Raw genomic sequence first — 17,907 nt, 5'->3', positions numbered from 1 at the left:
GACCTGGATTGATAAAGTCACCTCCGCAGTAAAACAGATACAGCGTAAGTTAACCAGTTACGTGAAACATACATGTATACATAGGAGAGTTGCGATTGGTAGCCCTTGACGATGAACGTACGGAGTCATAGAATGGTAACTCTACCCCCCCAGCAGGCAAGATAGGGAGGTGAAAATACGCAGTGGGCGTGAGGCGACCAAGCTTCAAGGAGGCTTGTGTAGGTCAAAGTGATCGTCTAACGAGGACCAGATTTTCCTGAGTGGCGTACGCCATGGGGTAGTGGCTAAGGCTATATTGTCAGCCCCTCTTAAGTTGGAGACCCAGTTCAGCCAATGGGGGAAAGAAGCTTTGTTCGTGCTTTTCCAGTTATTAAGTATGATTTTAACCGCAGCCGTCAGCAAAAGGTCGAGTAGGCCTTTGTCATTATCATTGAGTGAGAAAAACTTACCAAGAAGATCTTGACAAACAAATATTGATGGACGCGGATGGCCTTTGGTATGGAAATGGCAGTAAAAGAATGTATTGTATCAAACTCCCAAGGTGGCAGAGAGAGGGTAGGCCATTCGGTGGTATCATTACGCTGGCGCAGATGCTAAAATTAGCGTTCCCCCTGCAATAATTGAGGAGGCCTGAAAGCCACCATACTTGGGTCGGTCTTCCTAAAAAGGGACACCACATTTAGGTTTCACTGGTGATTGGTTTAACCGCACTACTAATTGGGATTTCAAGAACTGTCTAGATGACATTAAAAAAAATTGTGTTCTAACGAATTGCCGTTTGATCACTTTGTGTGACAGATTAGACAAGAAACATGTTGACCTTTTCTTAGAGCAACCAGAGAACATTATCTCAGAGGTTCGCCATTTTTATTTTAATCTATACAAGCAGACTCATTTAATAAAGTTGACTTGAGAGTACTACATAGTTTATTTTACTACACTACCCCCACACACTTTCAACACATTCATCTACACTCTACGGCCCTACACCCCCACTTCACGTTACGGCTTTGGAACATAAGATCTCTGAAAAAGAGCCCCTTTGCGGGTGCCTGTCAGGCATTGCAGCACCGGCCCGACAAGGAGCAAGCCAATGATGAAGCATGACACCCAATTGGGTGTGTGAGGGCCCCAGTTCCAAAAGGAGTGGACCGCGGTCCTAACTTGCAGACACTGGACCCACCAGCCACATGTTCTCTATGCCTACCTCTATTTGAAGGAACTGAATACCTTTTTAATACAATTGATATTTAAAAGGGGCTCGTTTGCTGGACCTACAAGTCCCCTTTATCCCTCCTCCTTTGATGATACAGAGTGAATGAATGTATACCATATGAAAGAAGCATGAAACTCATAATCCTGGGAGACTTTCTCTGCCCCGTCAAACATATCAGGCCCCATTCATGTTTTGTGGGAGAGGTGACACTACACGTTGCTGTTGCTTGATTACCACTCCAGGCGACCAGATCTCAGTAGAGAGAGTAATTAGGTATTTTATTTGGGAGGTATTTTGAGCATAAATGGTGGTGGTCAATGGGGTTTAGCTGTGTGGTTGGTGTGAACAATAACCTGGCTCTGGGATCTATCAGACACAAGTGTATACCTTTGTAAGGGGCAGGGTTCAACTGACAGGTAACAAGGACAAATAAGGCAATCAAGAATAGCTTGCAGATGGCCAGCGCCAGTAGGTGGAGGTGGAGAGCGACTTTCATGGAAATGAGGTTGGCTTACAGGATGGTGGTACACCATAGATGCTGATTTACCAACTGCCAGTGGTATCAGCCATTACATTCTCTCTAACCATCATAGGCATCAAAGGTTTGGCCCATTGACCTTCCCATAGCCCCTAAAAATCCTTCTATTTCCTGAAGGAAAAAGTAGGGTAGGAGTAAAAACTTCAGAAAGTAAGCAGCTTCTTAGAACTTAGACAGGGGTAGCATATACTACTTCTTGCTGTCATTAGCTGATGTCCAGGTGGAATACTCTACCTGGGGTACAAATATCATGTGTTTGTAGAGAGGCAGGTTTCCTAGAACTAAACGGTCTTCTCTATGTTTAGAAAAGGATCAGGAGGTTTCAGCAAATTTGGATGCGGTTCACGTACCTCTTACATGTAGGCTGCAGAAATGTAAAATATGTTCAGTTCGGTTCGATTCAGAAAGAGCTAACTACGACAGTGGAATATTTGCTCCATGTATATATACTCCTTTGATAGGAGGATACTTCGACTATTTATGGAATTTTCGAAGTAAACATTGAGCACTAGGACAGTCTTATTCTTCTAGGAGTACCTACCTGGGTAACACTGCACCAGAGGGACGTCACCCAGGTGCAAAATCTGCATACTGAAAAATTATGCAGATGCATATTTGCACACAACTTTTTTTGTTTCTCCCGTGTGAAAAATAATGAGGGTGTTTCCTTCCCATTTCAATAATACGTTTGAAGCTATTTCAAGGACAGGAAACTGCTACTTGGAAGGAGTAGGCGAATACACAAACAGCCAGGTTTTTAGGGTATTCGCCAAGTTTTTTTAGGCAAGTACTCCCTGGAATAACTATGTTAGGTTACATTTTTTAGATCGCATGATTGCTCCCAACGGAGGGTCCCCGCGCTAGGACTGCTCTGTCGAGGTGCATAAGTGACAAGAAGAATTAAGGGAAGGGAAAGGGGGGATGCCCCAAGCAGAAGGAGTTATGCTACACTAAACCTGGCAATGCAGAATTTTGATGATGATGCCAGAATACGTGTATTAACCGATTCCATTTGCGAGGGTGATATTTCACCAATCCCGACTAATTCAAGATTTAAATTCTGCCCTCCAAAATGCATGTGTACACTTTGGCGAAATGCGAGTAGGAGGCATAGTCAATCGGACCCACAAGAAAGTGGATTTCTCTGTAGAGCGTGAGTGATGCTGCGCTTTCTGCGGAGGATCTGGAAAGGAAGCTCGCTTCCCATGGACCCAGTCATGGTAACCAAAGTGGGCAAACATTAGGTTGTTCTTGAGGGTGGATCGCAGTGGATCAAAGGATGGTTGCTAAAGTGATGTGGTTTTGAGACTGCCGGATGAGAGAGAGAGAGGCAGAGGGGTATGGTTGATGGCAGTGATGAAGAAAGAGAGGTTAACAGGTAATTCCAACAGGGATGTACCCCAGACCTGGCTGAAATACATCGGAAAATGAGGAATTACTGGAGGAAATCAGACCAGGTATTACTGACACCTTTGATAGTTGCACAGTTGTAGGGAATCTCAGGGTTCACTTTGCATTCCCCGGTAGTCCCACACACCGGAGTTACCCTTACTCCTCCCCCGGTATTAGGAATTCCAGACAGCAGCTTTAAAGGGGCCAAACATGGTGCACTCGTAATGAGACTTTTCTGTTCGAAGGTAGGGTGTTGGCAACCAGCTGAACTAAAGACTGTGAACTGTACACATTCCATCCAGGGGTGTCATCTCTTGTTGCAATAAGTTACTTGTTCATCAACATGCTTATCGAATTATTTCAGGAGATGAACGCATGAAAGGCAATTCGCCAAAATGCCTGGGGTAGCAGAAGTGACATCACTTACCTTACAGCAATCCAACAATATCACGTGGTTAGTTGCGTGTCCGACACTTTGTCCATAGCAGTCTTGTAACTGCCATTGTTTGGCTAGATTAAATTACAAAAAGTAAATAGCTTTGCTGCTGACACTGTCTTTCTTACCTTTAGAGCAAGGAAAGCAAACTGCAATGCAAGGAGTAGCAATAAGCAATTAATGCCTACTCATGCGGACATCCGTCTTGGACATCAGAACACATCACTAAGGGCCAGATGTAGGAAGGCCATTACCGGTCGGTAACGGCCGAAATCGGCCGTTTACCGACCTGTAATAGCCTTTTCTGATGTAGGTGGTATTTTTACCGATTCAGTAAATAACGAATCAGTATTTACCGATTCGGTATTTACCAAATCATCATTTACCGATTCGGTAAACCGAAATCGGTAAATGAGATGTAGGAAGCACTTTAAAGAGTGCTTTTGTGCTTTAAGGATTCGTTATTTACCACCAACTATTAGTTGGTAGTAAATAACGAATACCTGTGTAAATGCAAATCTATGCATTTACACCTCTGCCATGGGACAGACATATGTGTGCCACATGTGCACACCAGCACTATTCAGGGGTGCAACAGAGTGTCAAAGTGACACACTGCCACCCTTCACTCTTTCCCAATTTTACTGAATCAGTATTTACCGATTCGGTAATTGACATTCATTCCCATAGGCCTCCAGTCCCATAAGAATGAATGGCAATTACCGAATCGGTAAATACCGAATCTTAACGATTCGGTATTTTTTACCGACTTTTTATCTACATTGCATTTACCGATTCGAAAATACCAAATCGGTAAAATTCTGTATTTTCGAAATCGGTAAATTACAATTACCTACATCTAGCCCTAAGTACCTTATGTACTATGAGACAAAATAAACTTCTTTCATATGGCATGTCGACTGTCCCCTCAACTCGAGTCATCTTGTGTGCTTTTCTTGTATCTTGACCGTGGTGAAAGAAAATAGGAAACAATGGCTGAACGCTCATGTCACCGCATTAGGCAAGACCACATATATAACTTCCTCTTAGTGGGAAGGATGAAACAAAGGGATATTCGGGACCTGAATCATATATTCTCCATTACACCTCTCACACATTAATCTCTCAGAGCATCCTACATCTGATAGAGACATATAGCTGCAGATTCCTTAGCTTTGAACGTCTCGCGCGTCAGACTGGAACCGAAAGATTTTTCTTCGAGCAATACCCCTGCACGCTGGTAGGTGGCGTTGGTCAGCTCCGTGTGATGTTGTTTGCATGGTCTGCGCTGTAGTGACATTCGAGTCACCTATATAGGCACCACCTGGGTGCGCTGATGTCAGTTCTTTTCTTTGCGTCCCAGTCAAACGCTAATCCGTGAAGACAGCTACCCTCTATCACATTTTGACAGGATTTAAAAACATTTCTCTACCCCTTTTTGCTGTGTTGGGATGTTTGTCATGTCTAGGAAGACTTCTGGCTTCAAGCCGTGAGGCGCCTGTCACCGTGCCATGTCAGTCATGGACCCGAAAAACATCTGCCTGTGTTTTCTGGAGCTCGACCATGACTCGAAGTCGTACTACGACTGCCAGACCATGGCTCAGAAGGCTTTGAGAGAGCAGTACCTAAAGCTGCTGGCGGCCGAGCAGTCCAGACTGCATAGTCTGCCTCCTCAGATATCCAGCTCACTGTCCAGCTCAAAAGGAAGGTACGAGCATTGCTCCAGGAGTCCCAAGTCCTCCTCGTTAGACTCAAAGTCCTCAGAGACATTGTGGCAAGAGGCTTGAGAAGTGGAAGCATGCTTCGACTTCTACCCGTCCGTCGGTTGACGTTATGTTATGTTATGTTATGTTAGGCTGTATTTATAAGGCGCACTGACACCATAAGTTTCCTGGTGCTGAGAGAGTGCAGAGGTCGCGGCAGAGCAGGCTAACCGGATTTAGAGAATAGCCAGGTTTTTAAGATCTTTCTGAAATTCACTAGAGAGCCACTGGTCTTAATTGCAAGAGAGAGGGGATTCCACAGCTTAGGTGCCAGGTGAGCGAATCTACGGCCACCTAGCTTCTAGAGTTTGAAGGTGGGGGCGACCAACAGGTGACGGTGAGCCGACCGGAGATTGCGGGCCGGCCGGTACTTCACTATGAGAGCTTTCAGGAAGTCTGGGCTGTTGCAGTAAAGGGCTTTAAAGATTATACAGCCGGTCTTGAAGGCGGCCCTCTGTTCAATTGGTAATTAGTGCAATCTGCGCAGCAAGGGCCTCGCTGATTGCCATTTCGGGTTTTTATGAATTAGTCTTGCTGCCTGGTTTTGCACGATTTGAAGGCGGCGAAGCAATGACTGTGGCAGGCCAAGGTAGAGGGAGTTGGAGAAGTCCAGGCGGGATAATACCAGGGAGATCACAACTTGCACCAGCGCCGCGTGCGAAAGCAGGTGGGAGATCTTACGGATTTTGCGCAGCTGGAACATGCTAGATGAAATCGCTGCCCCAACCTGAGCTTTGAGGGAGAGATCAGAATCGATGATTACCCCAAGGCTCTTCACTGAGTCAGAGGGTGCGGGGGAAGGGCCTAACTCGCTTGGCCAGATCTGTGGGCCCCAATATGCCGCTCTGTTGCCTGGCAGAACGAGCTCCGTTTTCCCTGGGTTGAGCTTTAATTGGTTGTGACGGAGGTGTCTCAGTGTTCTAGGCTTATGAGGCCATGCATCTCATTTTTGGGCATCCTGACCTCACTGGCATGCCTACGGGCCCCGGGAGGTAAGAGGGGTTCCATTGGGTTCTGTGGCTCCGGCGACCCCTCCATGGATCTGGCAATGAACCCGGACCAACGTCAATTGGGTCATTGCAACCTTTCCCGGCGCTGGCCCCAACACAGAGACTCATGACACCCTGCGGCGGAGCCAGCCCCATTCGGATTTCCGATGACCCGCAGCCGGATCGGCACCTACCAACGCCGATCCCAGCTCCAACAGAACCTATGGGTCTTAGGTCGTTCCCTGAGCATTATTCTGAAGGGCTAGGAATAGAAGAAGATTGGGAGCGATCCCTGGACCCTTTACAAGACCAGCCTTATCAGGAAATGGACTGGTATGAAGAATTGGGTAAGGCCAGGGCACTGATACTTCTCTAGATTCTGTCCTGCTTTCTCCACCTACCGTGGCTATGGAGGAGGGAGTACCATATGCTGTGGTGTTGAGAAGGGGAACAGAGGTCTTGAACCTTCAGCTCCCTTCTGGGCAGTCAAGACTAAAATCTTGACAGAGGTCCTGCAGCCAGGTGTCTACTCTTCAGAACCCTTGTCCCCTTCAATGAGGCCTTAACGAATGCCCTACTGGGAACCTGGTCCAAGCCGAGCACAGGGGCGCCTCTCAGTGGCCACACGTTTCCAGTCTGCCTTTCGTCCCTTTTATGGCTACATAAGGGACTTTCAGCCACACCAGCCACATCACAGGCATAATGCCACACAAGTTCAGCAACCTCTGTGTGGCAGATAGCGCTGCTCTTTCCGACCCCGAGGGTCAGGTGACTAGAGGTCTGGTCAGTCCTCCCCTTAGCCCCCTGCAGCCTCAGCCTCCAAAGCCTCCTAGTCTTCCCCTTCTAGATCATGAGCGGCCAGTTGCTGGCAGGATCAGCCATCACCATCACCACTGGCAGATCATCCCCTCGGAGAGGTGGATCCTCCAAATAGTCCGAAGGGGCTACTCCCTCACCTTTGGGGCTACTCCTCCCTCCATGCCACCATCTTACGACCGGCTGGCAAAGGATCATCTGATTTTGCTTCAGGAGGAAGTCATGACTCTCTTGGCCAAGGAAGCCACAGAGAGGGTTTCAGTGCCAGAAGTAGGCTGTGGTTGCTAATCCCACTACTTTCAGGTCCCGAAAAAGTACAAGGGTCTTTGCCTTATTTATTTATTTATTTATTGAGTTTTATATAGCGCGAATTTGACCCGAAGGTATCAGAGCGCTTATTCCTAGATTAGCGAGCTCTCAACTACTTACTCAAAAAGAAAAAGTTCAAGATGCTTACACTAGCTCAGGTCCTATCTGTCCCGGACCCCGGAAACTAGATGGCAGCGTTGAAGGATGGATATTTTCACATCCGCATATTGCTATGTTCATCGGTGCTACCTGTGGTTTACGGTAGGCTATCAGCAGTTTCAGTTCACCGTGCTCCCATTTGGCCCAACCAGCGCCCCTCAGGTGTTCACCAAGGTGATGGCGGTGGTCGCAGCTCATCTGCGCAGATCAGGGGTGCCAGTCTTCTCCTGTCTTGACGACTGGTTGTTGAAGGCTGGCTCACCCCAAGCTGTTGTCTCCCACCACCACGCCCACCTCCAGACTAGGGAGGAACTCCTGCATTCACTGAGGTTCACTACCAATGTGCCCAAGTCACACCTGACTCCCTCTCAGATGCTCACTTTCATCAGAGATGTTCTGGACACAGCGCAGTTTCCTACCGAGGGGTGAGATCAGGATATTCAGGCTATGACACCGATGTTTCAGCCTCTATACTGGATTTCCGTGAGAATAATTCTGAGGCTGCTGGGTCTCACGACCTCCTGCATCCTGCTAGAGCCACATGCCAGATGGCATATGTGGGCTCTGCATAGGTACATGAACTTCCAGTGGGTGCAGCATCAGGGGAATCTCTCTGACATGTTCCAGATCTCAGAGGGAACTGCACAAGACATGCAGTGGTGGCTGACAATCCGCGTTTGGGTCACAGGCAGACTCTACTCCTTTTCCCAATCAGATCTCACAGTAGTGACAGATGCATCACTCCACCGATGGGGTGGCCATCTGGGAGAAGTGGAGATCAGAGGACTCTGGTATCCGGTGAAATACGGACTCCACATCAACTTGCTGGAGCACCGAATGATTCATTTGGAATTGAAAGTCCTCCTCCTTCCATCAATCAAAGGGAAGCTAGTGCAAGCTTTTATGGATAACACTACTGCCATGTGGTAAAGCAACAAACAGGGTGGGGCCGGGTCGTGGACTCTTTGTTAAGAGACCCTGCTTCTCTGGACTTGGCTGGAACAGCAGGGCATATCCCTGGTGGTTTAACATCTGGCAGGTTCTCTGCACAACAGGGCAGACAAATTCAGCTGTCGATGCCTAGGAGATCATGAATGGTGTCTCCATCCAGAGGTGGCACGTGGTCTCTTTCAGCAGTGGGGCGCGCCTTGGTTAAATTTGTTCTACCCCGCCGAGAACGCACAACGTCAGCAGTTTTGCGCACTGGAGTTTCAAGGCGGTTCTCGCTTAGAGATGCTTTTTGTCTTGAGTGGAGCACAGGCTTTCTATACACCTTTCCTCCCATACCACTCCTGTCCAGAGTGCTCAAGAAGATCAGGAGCGACCGGGCCCAAGTCATTCTTGTAGCTCTGACTGGCAAGGAGAGACTGGAATACTGAGCTTCTCCAATTGTGCATTGATCCTTCGATCAGGATGTCCTTCCAGGAGGATCTTCTGTCACAGCAGCAGGGGAGGGTCCTCCACCCAAACCTGTCAATTCTACGCCTTCCTGCATGGATATGGAGTGGCAGCAGTTGATAGCATTCCACCTTCCTCCTGAAGTTTGTAATGTTATTTTGGCAGCCAGGCGTTCCCCCACCAAGACCGTTTACGCATGCGGATGGAACAAATTTGTATTACATTGTACAGAAAAGGCTATGGACCCTCTTTCAGCTTCACTTTGGATGTTTTGCTTTTTATTTTAACCTTGCCCAGCAGGGCTCTTCTCTGAGCACTCTGATGGGGTACCTTGCTGCCCAGTCTGCTTTCTTGAGGCTGCCAGACAAACCCTCATTATTGAAATCCCCCATTGTAAACAGATTCCACAGAGGTCTTGTACATATGTTCCCACCTTCCCCTATCATTATGCCTCAGTGGAACCTTAATTTGGTTCTCACCTTCCTGATGTGCGCTCTATTCAAGCCTTTGCACAACTGCCCCTCCGGTTGCTTACCATCAAAACAACCTTTTTAGTTGCCATTGGATCTGCCAGGAAGGTGAGCGAATTGCACGCTTTGTCTTCCAAGCTTCCTTACCTGATAATATTCTATGATAAATTGGTGCTTCGAACTAGGGCATCTTTCCTCCCGAAAGTGGTGATGCCATTCCATGTGGAGCATTCTGTCACGTTGTCCACTTTATACGCTCCTCTGCATCCCTCTAAAAAATAAAAAAAAATTTAAAAAAAAGAAGGAGGAGCAACTCCACTGCCTGGACCCAAAAAGAGCTTTGATGTTCTACCTTGATTGCACTAAAGGTTTGCAGTGCAACCAGAGGACTATATCGTGATGGGTCATACTCTGCTTCGAAATTTGCTACACTCTGGCCAAAAAGCAGCCTCTTGAAGGCTTATGGGCTCACTCCACCAGAGCAAAGGCTGCCACTACTGCGTTGCAATGTGGAGTTCCGATCCTGGACATTTGTCAGGCAGCAACAGGAGCATCCCTGCACACGTTTACCAAGCATTACTGTCTTGAAAGTCAAGTCTGCAGGGAAGGCCTCTTTGACTGCTCTGTCTTGCAGGATTTTCTGGTTTAACTTGTCCGCAGTCCCTTCTCCGGGAACTGTATTGCTTGGGTATGTATTCAAAGGTAGGGAATCTGTGGCTAGATGGCTCGATCAGATGAACAAGTTACTTACCTTCAGTAAAACCTTCTGTGGTAGAGACATAATGTAGCCACAGAATCCTTATTGACTCACACATCCTCTCCACACTGCAGATATGTTTCTAGGGTCTGGGCTGATCCTTTTTAGTTCTCTAGTTTTTCAAAAACACACCAATGTCAATGCACTTCATGGCTCTGGGCTCCTGGCGTGGAAAGTCGTGAAAAGTAACTGATATCAGCGTACTGAGGTGGCGCCTATATAGGTGACGTGGACACCACTACAGTGCAGATGACAACTACGTCACGCGGAGCTGACCAACGCCACATACTGCGCGCAGGGGTAATGCTCGCAGAAAAATCTTCTGGATCCAGTCTGGCGGCAGGGAAATCCAAAGGTGAGGAATCTGCGGCTAAATTACTTACATGATAAGGCGTTGCCGAAGGTAAGTAGCTTGTTCATCAATGAAACTTATAAGTTCTTTCCAATTCCTCTTGTTACCAAAAAATACGTAGTATCCTCTGAGGAGACCTGCATGAAGAAGAATCACACATGCAAGTGCAAACATGAACCATTCTTCATTAGGTGCCAGTCAGGGTAGAGCTCCTTGTAATATAACTGATCAGTTTGGCATGTGTAGGAGAGTAGGGTCTGCAATCCTATGATCACCCAGATTTTTTGCTTTTGTTTCACTGGTTTACGACTTTCTCTGGCTGTGGGCCTGCCAATCAGACCCACAGCCTAGCTTTTCTCTCACTAAATTGACATGTGTACCTTAGGTGCATTATCCAATTGGTACTGGGCCACCTTATCAGACCCTGTAACTCAGGGCATAGGTGTACCCAGGGCCTACCAGGGGCTGAAGCATGTATTATGCCACCACTGGGTGGCCATCTAAATCTGACACAACTGGCTGCACGACAGCTGGGGCAAGGTGGTGTAATCACCCTTTGCTTTAGATATAGTATACCTATATCTAACCCTAAAAATGGACACACAGATTCCTATCAGTCACTCCTATGGAAGGCCTTGACAATCCTGAAGGCAGAGTGCTTGGAATCGTGTGAAATGGTGCTCTGGCATGAGCTGAGCCCGTTTGCAGCTTGCGGAACCAAGTCCTAATAGCTGTTCCATGATAACGCATACCATATACTCTTAAGTGCATTATAATCCTCGCTTTATCAAAACATGTCGAGTAAGGTGTCATACAAATTGGAATACTAACCCCTCGCCAATTCTGGTGACGGGGTTAGCATTCCACCTTTCTAGAGGGACACGACATGTATGTAACTGTGAACCCCGGTTAAAGTTAACTGAAGCCTCAGCTCTACAAAATGGATGCTGCTACCACAGACACGAGTCTGACCTCCTGCTGCTGGGAGTCCTTCCAGCGAGGAGAGCTTGGACAAAGGGTTTCCTGTCAGGGGCGTTGCTAGCACCATCCCAGACAGGGTTTTGTGTATCCTGGGTAGGCAGGGCTTTACAGGAAGGTGACTGCAAGTGGCACCCCGGTGCTCACTACGCATCTGCCGGCTAGAACCAGTTCCAGGGGCACACCAGCCCCTGGCCTGGGGAAAGTCCGGCATGGGAGAGGGGTGTAACCACCCCCCTTCCTGGTCCCACCCCTAGGGCAGGACCTAGTGGCGTACCCACCCCTTTCTTTAGGATAAAGGCAGGAGCGGGGACCCTTCCAAATTAGATCATCTTTGAATCAAGAAACTACTTTCTACGAAAGGAACTCTCGACTTCTTCTCAAGATTTCTCCCTTGTGGCTAAGGAGTAGTCACCCTGCATCGGCAGGCACCATCTACGAACTCTGCGGTTTGCTGCACGTCCTTCCTCAGGAATCCGACTGACCAGCTCGACGAGACCCAGCTTCCCTGGCACCTCTGACCTCTACCTACCTCTACAGCTAAGCTGAGAACCGTAGGTGCGACGAGACCTCGAGGGACCGGCCATCATCAGAACTGCACGACTTCTATCCAGCACGACCGCCGAGGTATCCTCTGGTGAGTGCTTTGGGGTCCGAGAAGCCCGACCCTGAGCAGCTCCAGCACCGAAGTCCAGCCCCCCAGCATCTCCACGATCTGCGTGGGGCCCTTCTGCTTTTTGCTGCTCACCGCGTTGTCTGGCTACTAGCCCGCTGGCTAGTGGCCTTCCCGACGACGACCGACGACATCACCACTGCTGGTCTGGTTGCTCCAGACTGGCCCTTGCTCCCTTCCAAAGGAGGAGCACCCCGGACCCTCCTGGTCCACTCCAGACGCCATTTTGAGTCCACCGGGTGGGCTTGCATTTGCCAAGACTTGTTGCCCCAATCCTGGGTCCAGCGACGTCGACAGCATCAACCATCGTGGGACAGCTCGCACCTCCATTCTGGTTGCCGACAACGCCTCCTGGTCCGTGAGACTGCAGAGCCAAGCGTCGCCCACTCACCTGGTCGAGGTGACTTCGCCCGGTGCCATCCTGGTGCCCACACAATCACTGGCTAGTGATTAAGAACTTGGTCCCCTCTGCTTTCAGGTGTCATCCATCTTCGATCCAGGCTTGGATCACTCGAACTATCTTCACTGGTCGCCTGCCAGCAACTTCTTTCTTCAGGCTCCTGGTTCGTCAACGAGGATTCCCGACGTCTTTTCAGACCTATGCAGCTGCAGCCCCTGGGCTAGGTAACTTCGGCATTTCGGTGCCCCAGCATAGCCTCACTATCCAAGGGTCAGGATCCACTGTCGTTTTCGACCTACCTTATCGGGTTCGCCCGAGAACACTAACTTTGCCTTTACTAGCTCCCATAGACTTTGTCCCGCATCCCGCGTGAGAGTGCACACTCTGCACCCGAGTCCCCTAGGCCTCCTACTAGTAATCTGAAGGTTCAGTAACGTAGCCCTAGCGATTCCAAAGCCTATTAGTCAAGTACTTACCTGCTAGTAATTTCGCATTCCACTTTCATAGTATATGGTTTTTCGTGCCCCTCGGGCATTTGTGTAAATTGTGCAACTTAAAGTATTTTCGTAAGAGTTTTGTTGTGTGCTTAGTACCCTGTCCTCATAAAGAGTACAGGGCTGTTGTGATCTAAATAAATACACTGTTTATTTTCATAACACTTGTGTGGTGTCTTTTCACTTGGTGTTCAAGGGGTATATGTGATGGTATAACAGCTGGCTTAACACGCCCTCTAGAGTTTAGCCCGAAGACTGCTCGTATCCACGCTACTAGGATAGCTGGTCTATAAGGTTGACTTACAACCAATCACCATAAGGGTTGTTTGGACTGATATATAATGTTCACTATTCTAGTGAGCACTTTGTATCAGGCCAGCTTCCCACAGCATGCACCACAGAAGTTTGGCATGCACCACAGAAGTCTAACAGGTTTCTAAAAATTAATCCAGCTGAGCATTGCTGAGTGAAATCGGTTTGCTGTGCAATCCAGATAAGATTACTTATAATGGAATAAAAAACACAACACACCACAATCTCAGAGAGAAGGAAGGCCTTACTCGTTTCCTGCGTAGTAGCTCACCTTGAAGATGGTGTTTTCATCATCCTGGATGGGGATGTGCCGAGTAGCGTGGCGCCAGGGGATGCGGAAGAGTTTGCGTTCCTGGTTCTCCCACTGTAGGCCCATGTACTGCCCGCTGTCCACCTGGGCTATGAGCCAGGGCTTCAGTCGGATCCGCCGTGGGTGGCAGTTCATTGAAGCCGGTGTCCTGACATCCATAGTCCTGACATCCATACGTCGGACTGTACCACAAGCGACCTAGAGAGAAATCAGGAGGTGACGTGAGTACAAGTATGCTAGTATAAAGGGATGTACGTATGCATTTTATAGTATGCTTTTTTGTATTATATAAACTACACTTCATTATTAGTAATATGTACATATGCATGTGTGTATTTAGGAGTTTGTCCATTTCACATTGCTTTAAAGAAGTGTAAGTAGCATGTGTGTGTGAAGAATGTAATGAACTGTTTATAGCCATTGTTCGAGTGTGGGTAGGGACCATGACTCCTTCGGTCTGGCCCTACGCCCACCCTTTCTTGTGCACAATCACAACTCCTCAGAGCTTTTTCCTGTGCACCGGAGGGTCAGGCCCTGATCCTTTGTGACCAACCCAGAGGCCTAAGCATGAAATATAAAACATATGTAACTGATAATGTGTAATATTGTCCTCTTTTACCATTTTTAGGTTCTGGAGATATTTACCAACTACTAGGCCAATATGGTTCTATAGTACCCCCTTGGGTTACTGGTGACATCCACAAACAACTTGGCCTTTAGGTTCATGGTTTCTGATATCACCAGAACCGTGAGGTGGCAATACAGTCCTGTATTACAGGATAACCCTGATGTATTTTTCATAAGACATGCTTATACTAACACAGTTAGCTTTAAAACCATGTTTCCTCAAACATGGACATGTTTATTGAAAAGAGTAAGTGAAATACTGGTCAATACTGTTAGCTTATCCGTAGTAAAAGAAAGAGATACAGTTTTCCTTATGAGTTTTAGAAGTTGGAGTTTTAGTTAAAAGGTTTTGCATTGCTGAAGACACATGTTATCTGTAAAAGTGAGAGACTTTATGCTGCTGCCTGGAAGGTACAGCTAGTAATGAGTTCTGTCTGCAATTAGAGTGTTTAGAATTTGTTGATGTTTCATGGTAAAACAAAGTGCAATAGTAGAGCTTAGCGGAGTGGTTTGGGCTCGAATTATTTAAATGCAATGACATACAGGCGAAACCTCCCGATTCATGTGGTAGATTACCGATTTCAAGGCTAGTCTCCAGAGAACAAGTCAGAGGTACACGGCGTACACCCACTCTTTTCACAAGGTGGACGCTTTCCCCCCTGCCAAGAAGTTGGGCTCCACAGAAATATGCTGAACGTGTCCAGGTGTAATTTTGAGACACCGGGATACATTCAGGTGCGACTGCACATTGTCTACTTCCGATTCCCAGCAGCAAGATGCAGGCGGTGAGGTTTTTTTTTAGGTTTCGCCCACGCAGGCGAAAACTTTTGAGAAGAGTATGGTGCCTTAGTCACGCCTTTCACTTCCATTGGCTAGCTCCATAAATGGAGGCTAGCCATTGGAAGTGAGATCTGTCCGTCATGGTCCGAGGCGATTCGTGGGCGTTCCAGCGAGGTTTTTCTCATCCTGCCCCTCTTCTCACGTCATGCGGCTGTGGGCGTGTGTTTTTTTTTTCTCCCGTGATGTTTTCGTCTTTCTGGAAGTGCCTTTAGCCGGCGAGATTTACATTGCCAGGAAGTTGTTGTTATTTTCGATCAGGTAAGCAGCATTTTGTTTATAATTTGTCTCAGTGTTGTGAATGTTTGTGTTTGCAAAGCATGCTTGTAACAGATTTTTTTTTATTTGAGATTTATTTTGGCTCGTCTTTTACTCGTCTCGTGTATCCCGTCTTATGTCGTCTCCCCTTTGTGTGTCTCGTTGCAGTGTTTGTGCGTGTATCCTGTCTCGTCTATCCCGTCTCATGTTGTCTGTTTGCTTGTTTTACATTTTTAGGTTTCGCCTCCGTGTGCCTGTTAACCGGCCCCGCCTCCCGCTGTCCGTGAGCCCGTTCACCCGCCCCCCTCCCGCTGTCCGTGGGCCCGTCCTACCCCAATGAAAGGGTAGCAAATGCGTCCACTTCGCATTGAAGTGGGAAGCAGGGAAGAAAGGGAGTTGTTTGACTTGGTGTCTGTTGTGGCAGCTGCTGGCTACCATCAGCCCCGCTGAGCTGCAGTTGCAAGCGTTCATGTTGTCTGTTTGTTTGTTTTACGTTTTTAGGTTTCGCCTCCGTGTGCCTGTTAACCCTACCCCCCTCCCGCTGTCCGTGAGCCAGTTCACCCGCCCTCTCCCGCTGTCCGTGGGCCCGTCCTACCCCAATGAAAAGGTAGCAAATGCGTCCACTTCGCATTGAAGCGGGAAGCAGGAAAGAAAGGGAGTTGTTTGACTTGGTGTCTGTTGTGGCAGCTGCTGGCTACCATCAGCCCCGCAGAGCTGCAGTTGCAAGCGTGAGACTCGTTGACGAAGGGGCACTGGGCCTCTCTTCCGGTGGTCCTCGCTTGGTACAGTGATGGTGCTCACAAGACGCTCAGACGCAATAGCATCTTTCTGTCTGGCTGGTCTCCCTCCCTCGCCGAGCAGTGCCTAGATTCCGTTCGGCACGGCTGATTAGCTGACCACCAGCCAATACGAAGGGGCTCCTGCAAATAGTATCCAATAGTGCACGGTTCAGGAAGGGTGCACATCAGAGCAGCCGAGCACACCAGCAGGGGCTTATTTACGCCAGGACCCGTGGGCATGAGGGGTCAACTTCACCTCCATTAGTGCCAATGTTTTATTACAAATGTATGTGAGGGGGCCCATTTTCTTCCTTAAACTAGTGCCCATGAAGCTCTTTCTACATCACTGCCCACACACCCTTGTTGACAGTCTGCCAGCCCTTCTTTCCATTTCATGGATTGCCACTTCCGGATGCCCCACCGTCCATGATGCCTCCATCAAGCCAGGGGCCCGGGTAGAACAGTAACCCTGCAGACCGAGGCTCCAGGTTCAAGTGCCACCTGACCACATGGCCCAGTCTTAATCCATGTACACAGACCACCAGGATCGGACTGGCCCGATTGGCTGGTCTGACAGATCAGTATAAGGGCCTTTTTTTTTTAGAAGTTTGTAGGCCTATTTATGGCGTGATGGGTACGTTTTTAGCGATGATCCCCTGCTATTACAACACACATTGGCCGCAGACAACACAGATGCATGCATGGAGCCTCCCATACTTTTTTAAAGAACAGCCCAACGTTGCTTTCCTTCAATTTGTGATTTTGTGTACACACTTCTTATATTCTTTCCATGAGACAGTCGAAAGCATTTAAAGTGATTTTCAGTCCGTAGAGTAGACTGCACTTTTTTGTAATGTTCAGGTTAGCACTGTTGTCGTTCTGCTACAGTAGTTTGTAAAAAGAGGTTGTACATTTTGTATATTGCCTATTCCTTCTGCATTTTCATGTGTTATACTTTTTAGGTTTCGCCTGGCATGTGTGTGTGTGTGGGGGGGGCCTCTGGGTGTGTGTGTGTGTGTGGATCTGGGTGGGTGTGTGCGGCTCTGGGTGGGTGTGTGTGGCTCTGGGTGGGTGTGTGTGGCTCTGGGTGTGTGTGTGTGTGTGTGGGGCTCTGGGTGGGTGTGTGTGTGTGGGGCTCTGGGTGGGTGTGTGTGTGTGTGGGGGGGGCACTGGGTGTGTGTGTGTGGGGGGGCTCTGGGTGTGTGTGGGGCTCTGGGTGTGTGTGTGGCTCTGGGGGTGTGTGTGTGTGTGGCTCTGGGTGGGTGTGTGGTAGTAATTGCTGTCTGCTGAGCTCGTCCGTAGGGTACAATAGATCTCACATTGCGAGAGATTAAGCTAATGGCAATGTAAATGACAAAACCAACATAAATACAAATTTTGTCATTTACAATGCCACTAGCTCTAACTTTTCCAAAGGCGAAACCATTGCATTGTAAATGCTTGTTTTCACCTCCAGCTGGGCTCAAGTTAAGGGGCCATCAGGCCTCCTTTTGTTTGAATACCCTGATTGGAGGCGGCCTGGAACCTCACACTTAATGTAAATGCAATGGAGGGGAAACAAAAGCACACAGCTTGTTATCTCTTCACATGTACTTGAGAGGCGTGCTTTTGCCTTTGTTCAGTCCCTGTAAATGAGATGCATGC

At 48.2% G+C, this 17,907-nt stretch overlaps 1 protein-coding gene across 2 annotated transcripts in view; it reads right to left on the bottom strand.

The window, feature by feature from the left end:
* Positions 1 to 17,907, bottom strand: part of IRF5 (interferon regulatory factor 5) — a 178,591-nt gene that overhangs the window by 77,558 nt on the left and 83,126 nt on the right. For both annotated transcript variants that reach the window (XR_015295522.1, XM_086918867.1), the window contains exon 2: positions 13,724 to 13,960. Coding sequence is in view for 1 of the 2 variants with exons in the window: in XM_086918867.1 (XP_086774993.1) it covers positions 13,724 to 13,936 (213 nt within the window). In the remaining variant the exon portion in view is untranslated. The remainder of the gene's footprint in view (positions 1 to 13,723; positions 13,961 to 17,907) is intronic.

Source organism: Lissotriton vulgaris, chromosome 1_1, assembly GCF_964263255.1.
Source record: "Lissotriton vulgaris chromosome 1_1, aLisVul1.2, whole genome shotgun sequence".
In the NCBI taxonomy this organism is placed as follows: domain Eukaryota; kingdom Metazoa; phylum Chordata; class Amphibia; order Caudata; family Salamandridae; genus Lissotriton; species Lissotriton vulgaris.
This window is presented reverse-complemented; position numbering and strand designations above follow the sequence as displayed.